The sequence below is a fragment of the Nicotiana tabacum genome, chromosome 22 (assembly GCF_000715075.1).
Source record: "Nicotiana tabacum cultivar K326 chromosome 22, ASM71507v2, whole genome shotgun sequence".
Taxonomy (NCBI): Eukaryota; Viridiplantae; Streptophyta; class Magnoliopsida; order Solanales; family Solanaceae; genus Nicotiana; species Nicotiana tabacum.
In genome coordinates, this window is record NC_134101.1 from 28,602,839 (window position 1) to 28,627,437 (window position 24,599).

Consider the following 24,599-nt stretch of genomic DNA (forward strand, 5'->3'; position numbering starts at 1 on the left):
TAACAACATGTCTTGTTCATGTTTTACTAAATTGCTTTTATTTTATAATATTTTTTGAGTATTTCTATTTTTGTTTTTAACAACCAAATAAAATTGCCGAAAAACACAAAGATACGTACGGCCGAGTCAGACCTCATCCCAAATGGATAAAAGCGGGAACCCCAACTACCTAATAACCACTGCCACATGCGTTTCTCCACACACACACACACAAACATGGCGTTTTCTTCAGTGAAGCCATTGTCCTCAATCTTCTCAAATTCAGATCCACCATTATTCACATCTGCAAAAACCCAGCAAAGTTTGAAGAAAAACAACATAGATCTATCATTATCGAGAAGAGATTTCATGAATGTTGGACTTTGTGTAATGCCACTGGTCTTATCTCCTCCTCCTCCGCCTTCCATTGCTCGAGAAGTTGCAGTTGGTTCTTACCTGCCTCCTTCTCCTACTGACTCTTCTTTTGTTCTCTTCAAAGCCACTCCTAAAGACACCCCTGCTCTTCGTGCCGGTATTATGTAGACTCTTCAACCGTTTTCTTCATTTGATTTTTTTGGGTAGTTTCGTATTGTCTTAATTTGTCCTCAATTATTTGTTTGGACTAACGGTACCACTTTCTTTCTCAATTTTGGGCAAGAATTGTCACTCCAGGGTCAGGAAAAGGTTCATAATTTTGATTAATCTTTTTACTACTCCCTCTATCCCACTTTATGTGATGTAAGCCTCTTCCAGAAAGAATGATATATTTCTATTTTTACAAACAATTTAACCATTTTACTCATGATTTATAGCAACACAAACATTTATGTGGTTTGAGATGCAAGCTCATAAATATATGTTGTATAAACTTTATCCTAAAAAACTTGTATTTGTAAAACCATTGGCTTTTTATATCTATCTTTATCTAAGGCAAATTTGGTCAATATGGAAGCAAACTATTTGGCTTTTTCTATTGTGGATGAACCACCTCTATCCTCTAAAATTCTCAATTTCAGCATGTTCAAGTTCAGCACTTCAGCATATACATGACTTGAATTTCAGCTGTTGTTTTTAATAGTTTTGCACCTGAAGTTATAAGCAAAGCATTTTGAAGTAATTTGTGACATATCGCCTGCTATTTTGCTAGAAGCTTCTGCGAGCAATATCCTGATAACAAGCTCATTAATCTGTAAGAATATTGATTGTATTAGAACTAGAAGCTTGAGCAAAGTTAAGTGGATCCAGAAGCAATATAGCTGTAAAAGTGGACAGAAGACAAGTCTCTAATTCTTTGTAATTCTTTGATAGACTACCTCTTAGGTGCCAAATTACCTGTATTCTGGAATTTGCATAGTTTAAAGCCCAAGCCTAAAATGATTTAATACTTGTATTCTCATTGCTTTTGAGGAATTTATCATCTCAAAAACAAGTTCTAAACTCCTTCGAGATTATATAGTGTAGTCAGAAAGAAAAACTATTCTCTGCTTGTCAGCATGAAACTTGTGTAAAACCTAAGATATGACAACGGAGTGACAGGTCGGAGCCATGTTATAATGCATTTGCTGATACTATGGAACATTTGGTCAAAAAAAACCTAGTCCATTGTAACCTTGCAATATTGTTGCTGCTCAAGTTTTTGTTTGAGTAAAATATTCTGCCATATGATGCTGTTGTAGTTTTTTTGGATAAATAAATGGTGTTGGCAGTAACGCTGGATCAATTTGTAAGTATCTCTTCTGTGGTGTGGACTGCGTCCTTGCTGAGCGATGAGCAAGTTCAGATATGAGAGTGCAATCAGAGTGTTTTCTATATTAGCGCTTCATTTCTTATGTGCCTGTCGCCTATTACGGTTGTTTGCCCAATCAAGTTGATGCCAATTTCCTAGTTATAACATTTCTAGTACTTCTTTTTTTCTTTTTTTTAGTTTATTTAATTTCTTCTTGATATGTCTATGAAGCTTATGATTTGCATAAAATCGTCTCTTTTTTCCTACATTTATTTCTCCGGCAGGTGCTTATGATGTTTTATATTTAGTTGGTTGCAGGAAATGTGCAGCCTTACACGTTTATTCTTCCTCCAACCTGGAAACAAACTCGTGTAGCTAACATATTATCTGGAAATTATTGCCAACCCAAATGTGCAGAGCCGTGGGTGGAGGTGAAGTTTGAAGATGAAAAACAGGGTAAAGTTCAAGTGGTGGCTTCTCCTTTGATCCGTCTCACAAACAAACCTAATGCAACTATTGAAGACATTGGGACCCCTGAGAAAGTTATTGCTTCTCTTGGTCCTTTTGTCACAGGAAACACATTGGATCCAGATGAACTCCTTGAGACTTCTATAGAGAAACGTGGTGATCTAACGGTGATAGTCCTTTTCTTTTTTCGCAACCATTTATCATATTGAAAAAATTATCTTTTCTCCCTTATCTGATGGTTTACTCAAAGCTATACTGAAGCATGGTAGGAAATGAGTCCTGACTAAGTTTCTTAGATAATACCTTAAAATCTCAGCGGGGAAAATGGCATGAAGAAAATTATCCATAGGTTTTATCTTCTGCCCCGACAGTACGTAACACCCTGATTTAGCAAATGTTAGGAGCAGCATAGTTATGTTTTTCCTGGAAAAAAAATCAAATTCTGGTTCTAAAATAATGGTTTCTCTGTTAGTGCTCTGAATCATGTGCTTTTATAAGGGACATGATTGTTTTATCTGCCAAAAAAGTATGCTACTCGAGACTCCTATATGTTTTCTAAGTATTCCATAGAACAATGTATTTCTATGCACTTGGTCTTCCTATTATCTGCAACAGTTGCTCTCTAAACCTCCTGATGAATAGAATACTTCTGTCTTTTGTGCTCGCAGTATTACAAGTACGTTCTTGAAACTCCATATGCTCTTACTGGATCGCACAACCTAGCAAAGGCAACGGCGAAGGGAAATACTGTTGTCCTCTTTGTGGTCAGTGCCAGTGACAAACAGTGGTCTTCATCACAGAAAACTCTAGAGGCTATTCTTGACTCCTTCGAAGTGTAGCTCCTTCCCCTCTTGTCTTAATCTAGATGAACTGTCTTCAATTTCACAGTGTTTCCATACATACAGTGCCATGGTATGAGTGGCTGGAAAATGATTTTTGTAATGCAATAAACAAGAATTGTTTCTGTTGAACCCAGATTATATCATTCTTTTTACTGTATCCCCCCCTCCCCTCCCCCCTCTTCAATTGATCTACCAAAGCTGCTAGTAGAATTTACAAAGTGCGGACAACTTCCGTGCCAAAATTCTTGAGTGAAAGTAAGTTTGAGATGTGAGTAGAGGCCCAGAAAGTACAGAAGTTACCACTAAAATACTCGATTTTGGTCAAAGTTTTCTTCTCAGGATGATAAGTAAACAAGACATCTTCCCACCACTGAAACAAGATCTCTCCATCTTGGAAAACTTTCAAGACTTGTATCATTTGTTAGCAAATCCAATTCCATTCTGGTGTTATGTTTATGACAATTTCTTCGCTCCAAGAACTTGTCACTCCATATTCCTTCATCACCCACACATCAAGATGACTTTCTGCATTATTGTCACATATGCAAAGATGATTTCCCAACACTCCAAGATTTAGAAGATTTGGGCAGTTTTCTTTGTTAAATCCAGGAGCAGTGGAAAAGGTGTGAGATAACTCATCCTGCATGTCAATGAAACAGATTGACTCATTTCCATCAACATCTCCAACTAACCAATGAAGCTTTCCATTCAAATATACCCCAAAATCTCGACATCCAAAACATAGCTTGACATTGCCTATACTTCTCCAAGACCCTGTCCCAAGAGTGTACACTTGAACTTCCGATGTGTAATATGCTCCTTTTGCAGGATCATGAGTTTCTACTTGATAAATTCTTACCACTTTGTATTCCATTCTCACAGGATCTAACCCAAAGCCATAAGTGACTAAATTTGGGTACTTTCTTAGCCCTTTAACCTCAGGAAGAGTGATATATTCTCGAGTAGTTGGATTGAAAATATAAACATCGTCAAGACCACTATCACAGTGCATACGGAATAGGCAAACAAGACCATGGATTGAGCCAACTAGAGAGAAATCAACATCTGGAAAGTTGGGTTTCATGTCGAGGTCAAGATTTGGTTCATATATGAAATTATGATAACGAGGTGTATCTTCAAAATTTACAAACTTGAAAACACTTGTTGAGGGAAGTTCACCCCAGGAACTCTGAGAAAAGTAGATGAAAAGGTTAGCATGGGATTTTGAGAGATGAAGTTTGGAAAAATCAGGCAGTGAAATTAGGTTTAACCAAGACTTGCAAACACTCCTGCAAATGAAGATTGTTTTTGGTGATAGGTTTAAGAGAATATTTTCCATAATTGAGAGTGGTAGATTCATAATGGTTGTTGTTTGATCACTCATTTTCTTCTCTCTTCTTGTGCAGATGCTATTGTTGAATTTCTTGTTTATTGGATTTGCATGGTTTTTTGGTGTTTATAAAGAGTACTACTCATACGTGTTGGACAAATTCTACGCTTTGAATTGTATTCTTTGACCCTATCATGTACAATAGTCCAAACCTGCAGTTTCCTTGAAGTTGTCTATGATTCTGTTGGGAAAGATACCTTTCAGGTATTGGTATTTAAATTCGTTCTTTGTCAACAAGTAGTCTCAATTCACTTACAAGAAAACAATGCATTCATCAGAATGGTGAAGTTTGTTCATGTAGGTTTGGGTTTGAAATAATTTAGATAAATGTATATTTTTAGCCGCTCCTAAAAATAATAGCCGACAAAATATGTATTTTTTGTATATATGTGTATGATATACAAAACAAATACATATTTATACACTTTTTGGCTAGCGAATGCAAATAATTTTGTATTTTCCCTGACCGACCAATTATATATTTTGTCCAATTAAATGCATAAAATCAGTTAACCATGGTAGGTGATAGTATATAATTAACTCCTAATAAAGCACACTTGGCTCCGCCACAACTCACACGTGCTTTCCGGTTTTTCTGTGAAAAAAAAAAGGAAAAAAGCTCATATATATGAAATAGCAGAGCCGGCTGCTTATTTTGTCACATACTTTCTTAATTTAGTTTATCTTGGGAAAAAATGCCTTAATTTAATTAGCACCAACTCATTTACATAAATGTTACCCTTTTACAAAGGTTGCAAAAAGTTATGATATTTCGACTTGATGAATAATTAGGTGTGTGCATGAATCAATAGTCCAGCCACGAACTGATGTAACAAAATGCGTGTTCGTTTATATATCTAGATCATCTCAACTTTCAGCAGCCTATATAAAATTATAAATGGCGACTGTTCAATTCACAAATAAAAAATAACACAAATACCTATAAAGACCAACAATAATTAGTATTATTTGGTGTTACATTTAAAAGAGCAATAATAATTCGTTTGGTTTGATGTTAAATAAGCAAAAAAATATGAAGAAACTGACTATCACTTACATTGTTTTCAAATAAATGACTTGGTAGACATTAATGTAATGTAAACCTTTTCTTTCTCCATAAAAAGATGGCAGTACGATTACTATTCATACAAAAATGAATTGTCTCAACTCTACATTTCTACAACTTTGAAAGATATCGTTTATTGGTTAAGGGCCTAAGTGTTAAATATAAAGTTTAATTTTAATGTTGGATATCCAATATTTAACTAAAACGGGAACGCAAATAGTAATTCAAAATATTAACCAAAAATCTGAAAATGGGATTTCAATTTGAGACTTTTGAGTACATATTTGATTCTGTCGAAAGCAGAACTCTGCTAACTCCCAAATAGAAGAAGACAAAGCAAAATAAATAAAAAAAGGCGAATCCGGAGCCAAAGGTAGCGTACTTTTCATTCAGAATCGAAGCCGGAGATCGGCGATGGATACCGCCGGTAAGCCCTTGTCGTCGGCGGCCACCAAGTCTTTTGATTTCTCCGACGATTCGGTTCCGAAGAGAGTGGTTCTATCTCCTGATCAGCAGCGTTGTTGCTTGGAAGCACTCAAAGTTTTTAAGGACAAGCGGTTTTCTGCTCCCGAAAAAATCCGCCAAGAGTTCATGATTTTGCAGGTCCTTTTTTTTCCTTTTTGTTTCTAGATTATGCTACCTTTTTCTCAATTTTATTGTTATTTTATAGTAGGTGATAATATCATGAATGTTCTAGACATAAAGTCGCTGTGACATTTGAACGGAGCTCAAATCAATTGAAGCTGAGCCGACCACAGCTAGTTAGTGATCGAGAACTAGACGAGAAGTAGTTTACTGGTAGTATGATTGAAGTTTTGGGTGATTAATGAGGTTTAGTTGGATATTTTCCAGTCATTTTTTAGGAAAAAAGATGTTTCCTGTTATTGGAAGCAATTACTGGAATTTAATGACAAGAATCGTATTTTTTTACTTTGGCTTGGTTCCTAAGTGATTGCTTCTAGGCTCTACTTGATTATTTAACTTTAGAAGATGCTGTTCTTTGGACTGCAACATATTATATATACACCTCATTGATGTGACTTTACCTTCCTTATTGTTCTTATTGCATTAGCAATGGCCTTTATGATGATTGGTGCATACCGTGCTCTATCCCCCTCCTTCTTTGCATCTTCAGTTTGAATCTGAAGTAGATGGTTCAAAATTCTAGAAATAAGTTGGAGCTACTCTATCTAACATGGTAAAGAATTCTAGAGGGATAGAAAGAATAGTAAATTTGGGAAGAAGAAAAACTTTGACTGAATAGGTGATGTAAGGTCGCTCTAATACTCAATCGCACACTCAGCAGACTATATTGTTTTCTTACTTGAGATGTGGAACATAATAGGAAAGGCCTCACTCAGGGTATCAACTCCGATGAGAAAAAAATGGAATTATATGGCGTTAGGTGGTCTTAAATGTCTATTTGAAGAAAACAAAAAGCACCTTCCAATAGTTTTAGGTTAATATTGAGAAGCTCCTTTGGTGATTGGGTTCATTTATGTAGTGTTTCCAGCTCTCATTTATATCTAGTTATCCAAAAAAATCCGAGAATCCATTTTATGATGTTTCTGGTGGTGGATTAATTAACTAACTCTAGACTAACTAACTAATATATATATATATATATATATATATATATATATATATATATATATATATATATATATTGTTTTTTAGTGTTTCACTTTTATTTTATTTTGGTAATGATGATGATATGAGTTGAGCTTAATGAAAAAAGTTAGGATTCATATCATCGACCTCAACTTGTTTGGGACTGGGGCGTAATTGTTGTTGTTTTAAAATTATTAAAAGTTAAGATTTATTGAGCTAATTTTTGTCAAAGGACCGCTCTCTTATATCTTGAGAAAATTATTGTTTTTGCTTCTTTGTTACTATTAGCTTGTGATCATGTCACTCCGCAAGTGGCATTAATTTCATGAACATCTCTGATGACTCAGGCAACTAGGATGAGAGCTTCAGAAATGAAGAGTAGATGCTCAGTGGCTTTGGATAGCGTAAACATTAGTAAAAATCGATATACTGATGTTTTGCCATGTATGCAGTTCAGTTTGTTAATCTTTCTCTTGACTTTGGAGCTGTGCATTTTAACTTGTGAATAATTGTATCAAGCTTCATTCTTCTCAGTTGACAATAACAGGGTTGTTTTGGACCCATGTAAAGACTATAGGCCATCAGCTAGTGGATATATAAATGCAAGCTTCATTAAGGTAGACTTCTACATCCTTCATTTAGAATTAGTTAACCGTGCTTTCTTTTTGTCCACGCTTTCTTGGAAATGTCAAGCTCTCTTCCACGAGTCTGCTTCATGATTATTATAATGCTCCTTTTTGTTGTAGATATCCGAAAACGTGTCTCAGTTTATTGCAACACAAGGTCCGCTACCGCACACTTTTGAAGACTTCTGGGAAATGATAATCCTGCATCACTGTCCTGTGATTGTGATGCTTACCCAATTGGTTGACAATTACAAGGTATTTAACTGTAATACTGTATAAGTTACCGGTAATCATTGTAATGTTAACAAGACAAGATATCCTTGTTCTGTGACAAAACATTTGAGATTTTGTGACAATGGTTCTGATCTAAAATTTGCTTCACAGGTAAAATACTAACTTCTCCGTATTTTTCATCTTTTGATCTGCATCATCCATTGTAATTAGATCTAGCATTTTTTTATATTGTCAGAAAGCAAGTATCTTTGATACGGTTTTTGCATATTTGCTAGAGATATTTTGTCCTCTTTCTGTGTACTCTTCTATCTTTTAAGTGGTTAGATAGGGTGAGGGGAAAGAAACTGTAGAGATAAATTCTTAGCCTTTCTTCTTGTTTGGCAACCTATGTTTCACTCCGCTGTGTGTATAATAACATATACAGAAAGGAACAAATTGGTTGGTATTACAGATTAGTTTCTCATTTTCTACCTGCATTCTTTTACATCATCCTTTTGGGCACCAACTTAACCAGAGGTGGTGGGTTTTAGGTCTATTGGAATTTGAAAATAGTCATCACTGTCAATCTTTCTCAGTAGGATATGTTTCTCGTATTAACTATTTGAGAGCTTGGGCATCTTTTGATGGAGTTGGTTTTAAGTGGGCTTTGAATATGATATTAAGGATATTATGCAGTCACTAGCTTGTGACTTAGTGAGGAATGTCGAGCTTAAAGGTGAATAACGTTTGCTATAGAATCAGCTTCTGTTGGGAAAGGTTCCAAATGCAGTTCCTATTCGATCACTGGAAAAAGCTCAAGATCTCCCTCCTAATAAGCTTCGCAGATTGTTTGTTTGTTTATTTATTTATTCTTAGTCTTTCTCTAGTTTCAAAATTGTTATACTTGGATTTTGTTGGTTGTGCTCATTTTTGTTTAGGAAGAGCCAATCTCAATTAAAGAGGCTTGTCACCTGAATCCAATAACTTTTTTGGACTTCTGAGTAATGTCAGTGGAATTATGGTTTTTCGGGGGGTTTGTGCTGGTGGCATAGAATTCCATGAGTATGTTCTCTGGTTATTTGAACTGCAGAAGGATTAGCAAAGTCTAACAAGCAAAGGCTTGGCTACCTTTTTGGAATTGGAATTTAGACTTAATAAGTTCTTCTTTCCGTTCCATCTTCCTAACCTGAGTAGCTGATAAACAATTTCCCGTGCCAAACGAAAAGGGAAGATAGCGACCTTCTTGTTTCATGATCTGTAATCTGGATTATATTTAACTCCACACAAGTAGAGACACTACTAGTCCTTTCCATTCAATCATTCTATAAAACTTGTTAACCTCTGAATAAATTTAAGCTTTTTATTCCAGTAGGTTTTTACTTCATTTATAAGGTGATTAAGCTGGTCTTAATTGGATTGCGTCATTTTCATGATCTCATCCTTCCCTCTTTATGAAAAATGCAATGCAGACGGTCAAGTGTGGGGATTATTTTCAGGCAGATGGTGGTCCTAGAAGATTTGGCAATATATGTATTGTCACGAAGTGGATAAAGACGAGTCAGACTTCATTGATTTTGCGATGTCTGGAGGTGAACCATATTGAGGTTAGTAAATTATTCTCTGTCCGTGTTGTACTCAAGGAAAAGAGCATGAAGAATCTTATTATGTTATTGAGCATGGATATGGGACCCGCCGAAGACTATTTACCTATTCTTTGATGGAGGCTGAGAGTTGCTGATGTACCTTTTTTATTTATTTCTGCACCATTTTACATATCCAGACTGCTACACTTCGGCACCAGTATTATGAGTACTTTCCTCTAGGATACCCTTCTTTAAAGCTGTATGATCATGCATAGCTCTTTTTGCAGAAGTTCTCTCAAGAGTAGGAGTTCTATTTTTATGAGAGAAAGAATAAGAAGGAATTGCAGCATATGAGGAATAGTTTGCAATATTAGACGATGATTTCCATCAGTAATGACTTTAACAATCAACTGGATACTATTGTGTCATTTTTGTTTCTCCATCACCTCTTAAGTCTATGATTGATGCAACTCCAGCTCTAGGTTCAACCTGTGGCCTGTTAGTTTTAAAACCAAACCTGTGTTTGATTTTTAAACCAAACCGAAGGACTAGTTGGTTTGGAAACCATCCAGGTTTGGTTTTGAAAACCAGTTTTTGTCTGGTTTCAAGGCCTCGTGTTAGTTGCAGCAAGAGTTCTAAGCAATCCTAGATAAACATTATAAATCTAAGTAAGCAGCATTGTCTGGAAAAAGATTCTTTGATGGTTCCACCATCCCTCTTTCACTATTTTCAAAGTCCCATTTCGAAGCACTTTGTTCTACTGTGGAAAATCCTTTCTGACTGCACTCGGTCCTTTTCTTACAATCTTCAACGCCTCGGGAAACTATTTGAGATAGATGACAACACCTTTTGCCCTCTTCCTTACTTGAGGGCAACTAGAATCTTAGTTATTTTCGCTTTATCTTCTTGTGTTTTAATTACTATTGTTTATACCCCTTGGTAGTAGTTGAGACTGTATAGCAGATCTAGTTTTTCTCTAGCCATATTGTAGGGGGAAATAGACTGCTTAGGTAGAATTAAGCATTTGGTTGTGTGACAAGGCTTCACAACTGGTACAACAGTTATTGTGACAATCTCTTTTGGATCTGCATCAAGCAATTCTGGCATTGTATTTTCGTGGCTGGAGTAAAGAAAACTTAAATCTTTCGCTTTGCGGTGCAAATGATTTATTTCATATCATGATATCAGATATGTTGTTTCTTCAAACTTGTGCTTTTGGTGGAAGTACCTTTTGGTCTTATAAGTAGTTTCTATGATGGTATGTAACTGTTGCCCAGTTCTCCCACTCAATTGCCATCCTTATATATAGTTAATGTTAACTTCTTCACATATTATGAGTGAGATGGCAAGAAATGTGTGATCTTTTCTCCTTGCTATGTGCCAGTCAAAAGAACCACCTTTGTGTGTTTTACACATTCAATACCCCGACTGGCCTGACCACGGAGTTCCAAAGGACACTCTTGCTGTTCGTGAAATACTGAAACAAACATCTAGTGTCCCACCCAGTCTTGGACCAATTGTAGTCCACTGCAGGTATCTGTCATCACCCTCCCTATAATGCACCTAGAAAGATTCTGTAATTGATCCTTTCTAAAGCCTGACATCTCATTCTCTTGCTCAGTGCAGGTATTGGTAGGACTGGTACATACTGTGCTATCCATAATACCATCCAAAAAATAATGGTTGGAGATATGTCTGCTCTAGATCTTATTAATACGATAACTGTTTTTAGGTCTCAGCGAATTGGGATGGTGCAGACCATGGTACAGCAGCTTATCCTCGTTATTAAAATTGTTTAATGGCTGTATGTAGTGTTTTTTTATTGATAATACAGCCAATATTACATAAGCGTATAACTGCGGATGCAATATTTTCTAGTTAGTTAAAGTAGCAGGTGCCATGTATGTTTTCCCTGAGAAATTTAGCCACTTTTTTGTTTATCACTTAGTGCAACCACATTAATTAAACAGTATTGATGAAACATATTGTAAAAGATAACCTATTGTTTTCACCCGTGCAGTTTACCCCCAAAGAGCAGGTCCACAAAATATTTTTATCTTTGGTGTATTTTTTTCTGTAAGCGCCTGAAAACACAACAAAAACATTAGAGGTGTAATGTCTGACAATCAATTTTAGAAAGTATTTAGAACGCACACAACTTGAGTAGTTCCCAGTGTCCTTTAGTTCTTATTTGTCCATCTTCGATCAATGATGTATGGATGTGTATGTTTAAAGTCTTTCATTGGCCTTCTCAACCGCTCAGATTATTGGAAAGGAAATGTCTTACAATTTGTTCTACTCAAGCTGAACATCTTGCATGTTTTCAGCTAATATTCTCTTTTACTCTTTTGGTATTCCTTGCCCTCAGTATCTATGCTACTGTGTTTCAGTATTCTTAATTAATCTTTGCTCTTTGGTTTTTAAGTACTTACTAAATGTCTGTACTAAATTACTACTGTATATTTCAGGAGCAATACCTCTTTTGCTATGATGCCATTATTGATGAACTTGAAGACCTCATTTCAGATACTAATGCAGAAGAGAGCTCATAATTGTAACTCTCAGTTAGCAGGAAGTCCAATTGGTTATTGAAGCAAATACTCGCACTTATTTGGCTTTCTACAGCTGGATTTCACCCCTTTATTCTCCTCATTAACTTTTCCTAAAGTAGTTTCCTTACCATTTACAGTGTTGTATTCCAACAAAGTTCATGTAGCTGTTTCTTCCTTTCTGCATTTGTGCCCGTTCTTGCTTACATATGAGAAATGTAACAATAATTTGTGCTGAAGAAGCAAATCAGTTGGGTCCAGTTGAGTTGTTTCCACTAGCTGACGAAGAAGAGAATTGATTTGGCATCATCCATTTTTTGAAAAGATATTTAGTAATTTTACTGCTAAAGAAAGTCTTAACTAAGGATAAAGCCCAAGCGTTGGAGGGGCAGTTGTCGGCTATGGGAGCTTGGAGGAGCAGTGGTGACGCGAGCACTATGTGGTCAGCGACATCAGACTATATTAGGGAGGCTGTAATGGGGCTACACCAAGGTTCTGCGCTCAGTCCGTTCTTATTCGCCCTAGTGATGGACGCGTTAACACACCATATTCAAGGGGATGTGCCATGGTGCATGCTATTCGCCGATGACATAGTTCTGATTGATGAGTCGCGAGCCGGTGTTAACGAGAGGTTGGAGGTTTGGAGACAGGCTCTTGAGTCTAAGGGTTTCAAGCTGAGCAGGACGAAGACGGAATACCTGGAGTGTAAGTTCAGCGCTGAGCCAGGGGAAGAGGGCGTATATGTGAGGCTTGATTCGCAGGTCATCCCGAGTAGAGGCAGCTTCAAGTACCTTGGTTCGGTTATCCAGGGGGAGGGAGATCGACGAGGATGTCACACACCGTATTGGGGTAGGATGGATGAAGTGGAGGTTAGCATCTGGAGTCCTGTGTGACAAGAGAGTGCCACCGATATTCAAAGGTAAGTTTTATAAAGCGGTGGTTAGACCGGCCATGATGTATGGGGTTGAGTGTTGGCCCGTTAAAAACTCACATATCCAGAAGATGAAAGTAGCAGAAATGAGGATGTTGCGGTGGATGTGCGGGCATACTAGGATAGATAAGATTAGGAATGATGATATCCGGGAGAAGGTGCATGTGGCTCCCATTGATGACAAGATGCGGGAAGCGAGGCTTAGATGGTTCGGACATGTTCAGAAGAGAAGCCCAGATGCTCTGGTACGGAGGTGTGAGCAGCTGTGAGAAGAGGTAGAGGGCGACCTAAGAAGTATTGGGGAGAGGTGATCAGGCGGATATGACGAGGCCCCAGATTTTCGAGGACATGTCACTTGATAGAAAGATGTGGAGGTCGAGTATTAGGGTTGTAGGTTAGGAGATAATTGAGTCGTGCCTTACTTCGTACCATTGTGGGACTAGCCATGTAGGGTTTTTGTTTAAGATAGCTAGTGGCAATGTTGTGGCTTACTATTTCGCTTTTCAGTGCATGTCCTATTTACTAGCTATCGCTTTTGCTTTGCATATTTCTTCTAGATTTCATGGTGTTCCTATTTTTCTTATGATTGTTGTGGTGATACTAATATTTACTAATATTGTCTCCCTTTGCTTTGCATCTTTCTTCTGGATTTCATAGTGTTCCTATTTATCCTATGATTGTTGTTGTGATACTAATATTGTCTCCTTTTTGTCTTTTTGTCATTTTGTCTTTTTATTTTTTTGAGCCGAGGGTCTTTCGGAAACAACCTCTCTACTCCTTCGGGGTAGGGGTAAGGTTTGCGTACACACTACCCTCCTCAGACCCCACTAGTGGAATTTTACTGGGTCGTTGTTGTTGTTGTTACTGCTAAAGAAATTATGTTCTAGATTATTTTTAAAAGAAAGGGAAACTGTGGTGATTGTACAGGAAATATTTCACCGAGGGACCACGAAGCCACATTTGTCAAAGAAACTAAATAGCCTAAATTTCTACCTTTAAGCATTAGAGAGCACTCATGTAATGTCAATTAGAAGTAGCTTGTAGGCATAGCAAGATAGATGGGGAAACTGTAGTTTGGGACTATGTCTAGTCTGGTTCTTAGTTTTGTTTCTCTTGAGCTGTACATGTTCTTACTTGGTAATGAAAGTTATTATTTACCAAAAATAAAAAATTATGTTCTAGATTATTTTTAAAAGAAAGGTTATTAAAAAGTAATGTTATGTAACGACCCGACCGGTCATTTTGAGCATTTGCATTCCGTTCAGCTATATGAAGCCCTGAGTAGCTTCATATGATGTATTACGGCTTGTGTGAATTGTAGATTTTTTCGGGTTATTCGGAATTTATTTGGAAGAATGATTCTCAACTAGGAAGCTTTAAGTTGGAAAAGTTGATCAAGTTTGACTTATGAGTATTTGACATCGGGTCGGAGTTTTGATGATTCCGTTAGGTCCAGATGATGATTTTGGACTTGGGCGTATGCTCGAATTTGCATTTGGATATTTCTAGAAGGTTTCGGCACTAATTGGCGAAAATTAAAAATTTGAAGGTTTAGAGTGTTCATAAGTTTGACTGATAGTTGATTTGATGATATCGGGTTCGAATTGTTATTCCGAAAGTTGGAATAGGTTCGTTATGTCATTTGAAACTTGTATGCAAAAGTTGGATTCATTTCGGATTGGTTAAGCATCAATCGGACGCTTGGTTCGAAGTTTGAACTTTATAAACTTAAGAGATTGATCTTGATCGACGATTCGTTGTTTTGATGTTAATATGTGTGATTTGAGGCCTCGAGTAGGTCCGTAATATGTTTTGAGGCTTGTTGGTATGTTCAGACGGGGTCCCGAGGGGCTCGGGTGAGTTTCGGGGTGGTTTCGGACAATTTCTAGGCCATTTTTAATTGCTGATTTTTGGCTACACCAGTGTACATCGCGATTGCGGAATTTGGGTCGCGTTCGCAAAGAGTAAAATGGGAAAAAGGGGCCTGTGAATCGCGTTCGCGGAGACAGATTCGCGTTCGCGAATAAGAAATTCTACTGTCACTGAGCCGACTTTGGAAGCTTATATCTTGCAATCTATAAGGAATTTGGAGATTATCCAAAATGATAGTTGTAGCTCTTAGTATCTAGTTTTCAGAAAATCAAACCATTTGTCATTTGAAGTTTTGTACAAAACGTTATGATTATTATACTAGAGGTTGTCTGGAAGAGTTGGCCAAGCTTGTTGGAATTTATTCATCGCGGCCGCGGGGGAATTTTCGCGATTGCGAAGGGTAAAAATTGAACTGGAATTTTTTTGAATCGCGATCGCGATGTTGGAGACCGTGATCGCGAAGAGGGACCCCTCGCAGTGCATTAAAACATCAAATTTCGGGATTTTGAGTTTCATTTTAGCATATTTGGAGCTATGGAGCTCGGATTGAAGCGATTTTTAAAGCGATTTTATCATATGGATTGGGGTAAGTGTTCTTAATCAGTTTTGATTATATTTCGTGAATCTATTCTCGTTTTAGGTATTTGGTTGATGATTTCAAAAGAGAAATTTGAGGATTTTGTCTAAAATTTCATAAAACGAATTTTCGAGTTTTGAACATCGATTCGTAGTCGGATTTGAGTGAAACTAGTATGGTTGGACTCGTAATTGAATGAGTTGTCGGATTTTATAAGCTTTTCGGGTTCCGAAGTGCGGGCCTGAGTTTGACTTTTTGGTTGACTTTAGGCTTTTGATTAAAGATTCCACCTTTATCGATTGGGTTTGTTTCCTTTAGCATTATTTGATGTTCTTGAGTTACTTTTGGCTAGTTTCGAGCCGTTTGGAGGCCGGTACGCGTGGGATGGCATTTCTAGAGTATTGCTTGGCTTGGTCGGTATTGGATTCGACTTGTTCGAGGTAAGTAATACTTCTAAACTTGGTGCTGAGGGTATGAACCCCAAAATATACGTGTTATGTGTTGGTGTTGAAGTGACGTACATGCTAGGTGATGGGCGTGTGGGCGTGCATCGTGTGAATTCCGACTCGATTGATTCTGTGGTACTGTGTGGTGACCTAATCTTGTTTCTATCCATGAAATTTCTACGTGCTAGAGTAATTGAGCGGTGATCCATATTAGAAACCATGTTTAGTCTATATGCTTATCCTGTTGGGACCCACTGAGGTCATTTATGTTGTTGAGTTATTTGCTTAAATTGAAATTACATACTCACTACTAGAAAATCAAGAATTTCTGACTAAAATTTTTTGTCGGAAATTACCGACGGAATCCGTCGGAATTTTCAAAAAAATATCTCCTATATATTTTTAAAATTTGTTCAACCACATTTGCGACCAAATCGGTCGCAACTTTTGGTGAAAAATTTAGTTTGACTTGTTTGACTTCATTTCCGACCGATTTGGTCGGTACTTTTAAAAAAAATAAATTAAAATGACAATTCCGACTGAATCGGTCGGAATTATTTTTTAAAAACACTACCCGACCCCGTCCCCAAAAAATAGAACCTCTCTTTTCTTCCTCCTCCTTCTCTCATCCTCCTCCTCTCTCCCTCTCGTCCTTCTGCCCCGTTCCAAGAACAAAATTTAAATGTATGCTCTCTCTCTCTCTCTCTCTCTCTCTCTCTCTCTCTCTCTCTCTCTCTCTCTCTCTCTCTCTCTCTCTCTCTCTCGTTTCCTCCTCCCTTCTCCCTCTCCTTCCTCATCCATTTTCCCCTTAATTTATTAATTTTTTTATCCATTTTGCAGCAGTGGTTGGCGGCGGTGGCGGCGGCAACAGCTCCTCAGTCGACTTCTCCAGCATTTTTTTCGTCGAGGTAAGTATTTCATTGACATATATATCTTGTTTTCATTGTTAAATTTGTAGTAATTTTCTATATATGAACATCCTAGCTAGTTGAAGTAGGTACAGTTGATATTTTAGGGATTTTAGTTTTTTAACGATTCTTAACATAAAACAAAAATAGAGAAGAATATGTTAAATTAGGTATGGTTGAAATTTTGGGTTAAACAAGAATATGTTAAGAAATCCTAAATCTAATTTTGAATTTGTTAAGAATATGTTGAATTTTAAAATATTCAGTGTTAGAGTAATGCAAATGTAAAAATATGAAGTTTGTGCGATTGTAAACTCATACATTTTTAAGTAGGCTGTTTATATCAAGTTTGCAACTCTCGTTTGTATTAATTGGAGTCAATTCATTATTCAGTCTTATAGTTTAAAGCTTTGGCGTAAAGTTTGTTGTACTAGGTTCATTGTTGCTTGTCAGTTTTATTATTTATTATTAGAATGATATTAAATTTAGTTTTTTTTTAATTTCAACATTAAGATTAATTTGTAAATGTGAGAAATCATTAGTTAATTTGGATTATATGAATTTTGCCTAGTTTTGCAGAAAATTCCGACTAATTTCTAACAAAAACAGTCGGACAACTGCCTAGATTTTACCAAAAACACCCAAATTTCTGACCGAATCGGTCGGAAATTAAAAACAAAATTAATATTTAACAGTTTTCGACGGATTATGTCGGAAATTAAATAAATTTTATTTTTTAATTATTAATTTCCGACTGATTCAGTTGGAAATTATATATTTTTATTATTTAATTTTAAATAAATAATTATTTTTATTTATATTATTACGACCGATTCAGTCGGTAAAATTCCGGCCACTTTGGTCGGAAATTTAAAAATATTTGGTCGTCTGATCTTTTTGAACGTTCCGTCTACTTTGGTCGGAAAGTACCGACGGATTCAGTCGGAAATTATTTTCCGACCGACCAATTTTGGTCGAAAAGTAGTCGAAAATTCATGATTTTCGATCGATTTTCGACCGCAACGGTCGGAATTCTGCCATTTTCCAGTAGTGTTAGTCATACTCATTCATTGCATATCATATCTCACTCTCTGTTATAATTTTCTCATATCATAATATCATTGTTTGGGTTGATTGGCATGATATTTGTGAGTTCGAGAGACTGGAGAGACTGATGACTGCGTGAGGCCGAGGGACTGATTGTGAGGATGTTTATTGGATCGGGCTGCATGCCGCAACAGACTTTATTGATTCATGCCATGATTGGCTTATATTAGCGCTTGGGCAGGATCCGTCCCTCCGGAGTCTAACTTACCAGCAGTGAGCGCATGTATTTACTGAGTGCGAGTGTCGAGCGCGAGTATCAAGTGATTAGGAGGACTGACTGATTGTGAGGACAAAGTGATTGTGAGGACTGAGTGACTGGGAGGACTGAGCGAATTGATACTCCGAGAGTATGCATATTATTTTATCATTGCGTTGCATTACAGTTGGCATGCATACTTGACATGTAGGCGTTGGGATGCATTTCCTCAAGTTGTAAGATATAGTGGCATTCATGACATTCACATGCACATTGCAATATAGGCATAGAGATGTACTTTCCTCATGCCATCTGATAATGAAACTTCTTATGTGTTGTTGAAAGTTTTTGGGAAAAACCACAGTTTTCCGATTTACTCATATTTTGGTGATTTCGGTGAAAGAGTTGGGTTTTACTATTATACATGAAAAGCATGCCTATTTTCCGTAACTGTGAATGAACTAAGCATCATATCTTTGAGTTATTTCTTGTACTGCTTTAATTATATTGTTACGAGTTGTTCCTGACTGTTGGTGTTGGACTCTGACCGTTGTCCAAGCTCGTCACAACTTTCAACCTAAGGTTAGGTTTATTACTTATTGAGTACATGGAGTCGGTTGTACGCATACTACACTTCTGCACCTTGCGTGTAGATTTTGAATGCTGATGTTGCTGTGTATGGAGGGAGTTGGCATTGAAGATGTACCTACATTCCGGTCATAGCTGCCTCTTGTTCTTGGTAGCTTTAGAATTTCAATCTGTTCATATATATCTCAAACAGACGATGTATTTAATTCATACCAGTTTTGTAAACTCTAAATCTTAGAAGCTCATGATTTGTACTACCAGTCCTTGGGAAATTCTTTGTATAAAAGTTCAATTATATTATCATTATTTCTTTCAGTAAATCTCATTTGAATTGGATTATTGTTAAATTGGCTTACCTAGGGGGTCGGGTTAGGTGTCATCACGACTAGTTAGATTTTGGGCCGTGACATGTTAGTGATTGTACGAGTGGCTTTCTTTGGAAAAGGTTGACTTTGCATACCTACCGAATAAATGAAATGACCAATCCTTATATAGTATTTCTTCCTTGGATAATTAGTTTGTGAACCAAACAACCCATTAATGTCTTAAGTAAAAAGAAATATAATTTGTGCAGTAATATTATATTATCGTTTCAAATTCATACACTATTACAAAATAATGTTACCTGGGTAATGAAATTGTCAAGATGACAGAGTGTACTTAACAATACACATTATACAAAAGCTTAAAAGCCAATTCGTTTTCTTCTCTACTTTTATGTAGTTCATAACTAGATTGGAGTTCAGTTGTTCGAGCAATTATTCAACTTTCATCACCCTCAAAACATAATTTCATGTAATAATTAATATCATCGTAATAATTTTATAATCAGTAGAACTACAGGCTCGAGTATTAGGGCATTCCGTTTTATTAAGCATAATTGACAAGTTCAGAAGAATCATTGAAACTACATAATTACCACAGGTTGAACATTACGAAAAAAGAAACACAATTATGTTTCATGTGAACCCTTTCATTTGGACTTTTTTGCTATAGAGAGAGATTTACAAAGGTTCCAAGAAGTATTACTAAATCATTAAATCGCAAGTCCTTTCGGGGACATCCGATGAAATTGGAACGATACAAAGAAGATTAACATAACCCCTACCTACACAGGGATGACACGCACAAATCGAGAAAATGGTCCAAATCATTAAATAGCAAGGAACTGCACGAACTATATTATACATTGTTGGTAGGAATTTCACTAGATGAAGTGAGTCCATGGAAAGGTGAGGCAGCTACGGACTGGGTCATGATTTGTCTATTTTTGTTTGATAGATCTGATATGGATCTTTTCACTGCATACATAACCTTTTCATTTGTCTTGATTATCAGAAAGAACACCAAACGATACAAAATTAACGTTACTACCAAAATGGCAAGATCTATCCATTTTGAGTATGTCATTTCTACTTGCCATCTATCTCTTAAGACATCTTCTCCACTCATTGTCTGATTATTTCCATTCAAATAATCCACAAACTTTAACCCTTCAAATTCATTCTTAAACATACCTTGATATGCATACTTTTGAAAGGAAATATAGTATAATGGGTACTTCCAAAAAGGTTTAGGCAATTTATCAGGTAATTGAAAAAAACCACCTGTTAATATCATCAATCCTTCTATTGCTGCACCTATTACAATGCCAGTGAGGAAATTAGGTACGATTGCTGCAACGTTCATCATTAGGGTTTCGACTATCATCATACAAGTGAAGAGGATCAGAGTAAAGTAGCTGAAATGGCCAAATCCACTTTGAAATCCAGTAATGAAATAGGCAATAGCTCCTGGAACCAATGAATTTAATAGCAAGTATGGTATAGAAGAAAGTGTGTTGCTTATTACAAAAGCAAAACATCCATAATGCCCGTTCAAATTTTCTCGTTGAAATACCTACAATTTTTATCGAAGCAGTTAAAATTAATTAGTCATGATACAAAATAAAATGTTGAATTCGTTAGTTATGTTAGATGAAAAAGAAGATATATATATATATATATATATACCTTCATGTCCTCCACAAATGAAGGGAACCCACCAATTGCCATAAATGTCATAAATGAAACAATGAAAGCCACCATAAAACCTCTTTCCTAAAAATCAATATTCAAAACCAAGTTATGATTCATAAAATTGTGTGCCAGCGTTTGCACTCCTTTTTAAAAAAAAATGAAATATATATTTTACAATTTTATTCATAATAATGATAACATTTCAAAAAATTTGGAAAATGATGATCTAGAGAATGAGTACTCTTTAATGAAAAGGGTAAAACAGGAAAAAAGATTGTCTTTCTCTTGATTTGTTAAAATAGACAAGTAATAGTGAAAATATATTTTTAATATAGTGGACAAACAAAGGTAAATGGAGGGAGTATGTATAGTAATTAAGGAAGAAATTTCAAAAATTTCGTCAGAACATTCTATTTCCTGATCATATTATATGTACCTCGATTGAACGATAGCTCGTGCCAACATCATAGTAGATGGAGCCAATACCTAAAGCAAGGGCGATGTAAGTAGCTAATCGCATCCAATAGTAGCCAAGATCGCGAAACATGTTCACAGCTGACCTCCTTGTCAACACTAGACATTGTGTAGTGAAATTGGCATGGCTTCTTTTTTCCAATACTTCACCACCCTGAAAATAATATACTAATGAATGTTATACAGTTTCTTCTCATTCCAAACAAGCAACCCTTCTTTCGCTATTAGGGTTTTTTTTCCTTACCCGTTGACATATTTCTACAACATGATTCTGAACTTTATAATAGCTCTCAAATGAATTTATGAGAAGATCCACTACTTCTTCGGTAGGTTTTCTTCCAGCTGATGAGCCTTGCTCAATATCCTATAATTATTTATGAACAGAAGGCAAGACATTCAATAAAAAGCAAACGTTGCCCTCTCTCTTAGAAAAGGGAAGTGTATACATTTGACTTACCTCATCAAAGTCTTTGTTTATTGTTTTCAGAAAATGGTCTGGCGGATTTTGAAGAGGCGGGCATGGAAATCCATTTGATGCAAAAAACTATCACAAAACAAAATAAAAAGAGAGATTAAAAGCTGATAAAATCTTGACCCCCACTCTCTCTCTCTCTATATATAAGAGGGACATATATACTAATTTTTTGATTCAGTTAGTAAGAGGATCTTGAACTAAGAAATAGACCTTAGAAGCCAAAAAAGGCTATGCTAGACCCTAGAAGCTAAAATAGGCTATCTTGCAATAATCGGTTTCATTGATGTTCCTAGTATTGTAGACAGAGGCGAACTCGGGATTTAAAGGTCATGGGTGTACTTTTAGATTGAACCAAAATCTACTTTGTATATAGTGTATTCACTACTAATAATATATTACTAGTTTTTAAGAACATATACATATACACAAGGAATTTTTGCAGAACTTTACGGGTGCGGTGACCCCTCTCAGTATAGCATAGGTTCGCCCCTGATTATAGATGCTATCACACATACAATTATACTCAATTCGATAGAATTGTTTGATCTTAAAGGGGATCTTCTATAATTTCGCACGTTAGGGGTTATTTCTTGGTTTCATCCGATTATTAATAACTTTATTATTTGTAGATAATAGTAGATAGAAACTATGATTGTAAGGAGCCCTATTAAAATCAAGAAATATAAGTATGCCTGTCAATTCACACCAAAATAAATAGAGTTTTCCGAAAAAAATCCGGCAAGTGAAGGAAGATTTCCTAGGGATAAGAGACATAGGGTATATATATAGCTTGCATTTTACCTCAATTGCTGCACTAGCTGGACCAAAATATACCATTCTTCCTGAGGACAAAAGGCACAGGTTTTGAAAGAGGTTAAAAACTTCAGCACTAGGTTGATGTATGGATGCAATAATGGTTTTTCCAAATCTTTGACGTGAAATTCTGTTCATCACATAATAAGATGCAGCACTGTCAAGGCCACTGGTTGGTTCGTCAAGGAAAAGAAGTTTTGGTTGCGTTAGAATCTCCATGCAAATACTTAATCTTTTCTTTTCTCCTCCACTGATTCCTACAATTCTTGTGTTCATCGCATCTTGTAACCCCATCTCCTTTATACTTTTCTCTGCTATTCGTTTCTTCTCTGATTTTGTCGTGGAATCTGACAGTTGAAGTTGCGCTGAGTAGTAAACTGCTTCTTTAACCGTTAGTGTTGCTATCAACATTTCATCTTGAGTCACGTAAGCCTGGTTTTATAGGAAAAATTACGATGAATTCTAATCTTAACAATCATTACAAGGAAACGTTGATTAATTAAGGAGACGTTAATTAAGAGAAAGAAAACTTAAATAATGATATTAATTTAGCTGAATGCTACTTACAGATGTTCCATAAGAAAGTTTTTGTTTGTGACCATTGATCAGAATATCACCGCTCTGCCTTGTGCTGAAATCCAATCGTCCTAAGAGGTAGTCATCAGGTGAGCAGTCATAAATTTTTTGAAAAGAAACTAGCTAACTAGAGTAATCCTACTAGAATAACAATTAATAAGAAAATGGTATTAATGCTTAATTCATTAGCTAAGATATATCACTACAAAAGCTAAGAGGGCCAACGTCGGTAACAATAATTGGAATGAGCCTCACACTAATACCATGATAAATAGACCTTTTGGGCCTAACTCAACCTCAAAAGCTAGCTTACGTGATGAGGATTGCCCGAGACCATATAAGGAGACCAAGAATCTCAAAACTCACCGATGTAGAACAACTCAACAAATATATTTGGAAAAAACAAAGATGTAATAAAGATGTTTGAATGTAATAATTATATTTACCAGCTAAAGCGTTGAGAAGAGTAGATTTGCCAGAGCCAGAAGGACCCATGACGGCTAAGAGTTCACTAGGGCGAGCATAGCCAGTGAGACCTTGAAGTAGTAGTATGTTTTTGCTGCCACCTAATTTTCTATTGGAGACAGTAACCCACAAATCATTCCAAGTCAAGAACACACCATCACTATTACTACTACTCTTTGAATTATTCAATTCTTCTTCTTCATCTTTTCCAATTCCAATATCTCCTAACTCTATAGGTGCCATTGCCAGATTTACGTTTTGATATATATCAGAAGATGGACTTCAAAAATATATATAATGTCACTAGTCTTGTTGTCCAGCAACTGGGCCGACATATACTCTCATTATTTGTTATTTCTAATTCATTTTTTATATGAAAAAATCTTTTTAAATCCACAAGAAATAAGAGCATTTAAAGCAGGGATCTCCTTCATAATAACTTCTTGTTAACAGCTGAGATTCATAATAAGTAATCCCTCCGTCTCAATTTATGTGAAGGTATTCGAATTTCGAAAGTCAAACGAGTTGTTCTTTGAACGTAATTTTTTTATACATCTTTTAAATATTTTTGAATCATTAACTATTTTAATTTATAGCACTTTTTACATAATTTTTAAATATATAAATTTTATTTCAAAAAAATTAAAATTCTATATCCAAATATCCAGTCAAAATTAAGAAATTTGAATATCAAAAATGAAACTTTCACATAAATTGAGACACACGGAGTACTATAAGAACACAAAATTTTGAGTTAAATAATGTATATTACAATATATATACTTCGAGTTTAAGCTATATCACTGACTGTAAAGATATTTTGACGCTATGAGTGCATTTTGACCTGTTAGAAGATTTCTTTTTCATTTTCTTAAGATTACCAATTAATATATTTATACAAAATTACCTACATACTCGTTGTATACACCCTCCATTTAAATTTAAATGACACACTTTCATTATTAATCCATTCCAAAAAGAATGATAATTTTCTCTACTTAGAAACAATTTAACTTTGCACTTTTTATTTTACTCACGTTACCTTTAATGAGAAAATTTTATAGCCACACAAATGTTATGACCCCACAAAACTTGAATCC

The 24,599-nt window shown here is 35.9% G+C and overlaps 4 protein-coding genes and 1 non-coding gene across 5 annotated transcripts; 3 read left to right on the forward strand and 2 right to left on the reverse strand.

The window, feature by feature from the left end:
* The first annotated feature begins 150 nt into the window (after positions 1-150).
* Positions 151-3,144, forward strand: LOC142176594 (psbP domain-containing protein 6, chloroplastic-like). Its single transcript, XM_075244608.1, has 3 exons — positions 151-511; positions 2,024-2,340; positions 2,842-3,144. The coding sequence occupies exons 1-3, from the start codon at positions 187-189 to the stop codon at positions 3,010-3,012; spliced, it is 813 nt and encodes a 270-aa protein (XP_075100709.1). The 5' UTR covers positions 151-186; the 3' UTR covers positions 3,013-3,144.
* Positions 3,145-3,303: 159 nt separating this feature from the next.
* Positions 3,304-4,457, reverse strand: LOC142176593 (F-box protein CPR1-like). Its single transcript, XM_075244607.1, has one exon. It carries the CDS (start codon positions 4,397-4,399, stop codon positions 3,437-3,439), a length of 963 nt encoding a protein of 320 aa, XP_075100708.1. The 5' UTR covers positions 4,400-4,457; the 3' UTR covers positions 3,304-3,436.
* A 1,279-nt stretch (positions 4,458-5,736) lies between these two features.
* LOC107772662 (protein-tyrosine-phosphatase PTP1-like) lies at positions 5,737-12,362 on the forward strand. Its single transcript, XM_075243895.1, has 8 exons — positions 5,737-6,074; positions 7,430-7,526; positions 7,617-7,699; positions 7,829-7,963; positions 9,391-9,525; positions 10,889-11,037; positions 11,126-11,267; positions 11,973-12,362. The coding sequence occupies exons 1-8, from the start codon at positions 5,886-5,888 to the stop codon at positions 12,054-12,056; spliced, it is 1,014 nt and encodes a 337-aa protein (XP_075099996.1). The 5' UTR covers positions 5,737-5,885; the 3' UTR covers positions 12,057-12,362.
* Positions 12,363-19,725: 7,363 nt separating this feature from the next.
* Positions 19,726-19,833, forward strand: LOC142176926 (U6 spliceosomal RNA). The gene has a single exon (XR_012705725.1). It is a non-coding gene; the product is annotated as a U6 spliceosomal RNA (small nuclear RNA).
* Positions 19,834-19,860: 27 nt separating this feature from the next.
* Positions 19,861-23,742, reverse strand: LOC107773121 (ABC transporter G family member 1-like). Its single transcript, XM_075242756.1, has 8 exons — positions 23,481-23,742; positions 23,026-23,105; positions 22,447-22,890; positions 21,628-21,714; positions 21,415-21,534; positions 21,133-21,324; positions 20,691-20,777; positions 19,861-20,577 (listed from the first exon to the last, which is right to left on the reverse strand). Exons 1-8 carry the CDS (start codon positions 23,740-23,742, stop codon positions 19,861-19,863), a joined length of 1,989 nt encoding a protein of 662 aa, XP_075098857.1.
* Positions 23,743-24,599: the final 857 nt, after the last annotated feature.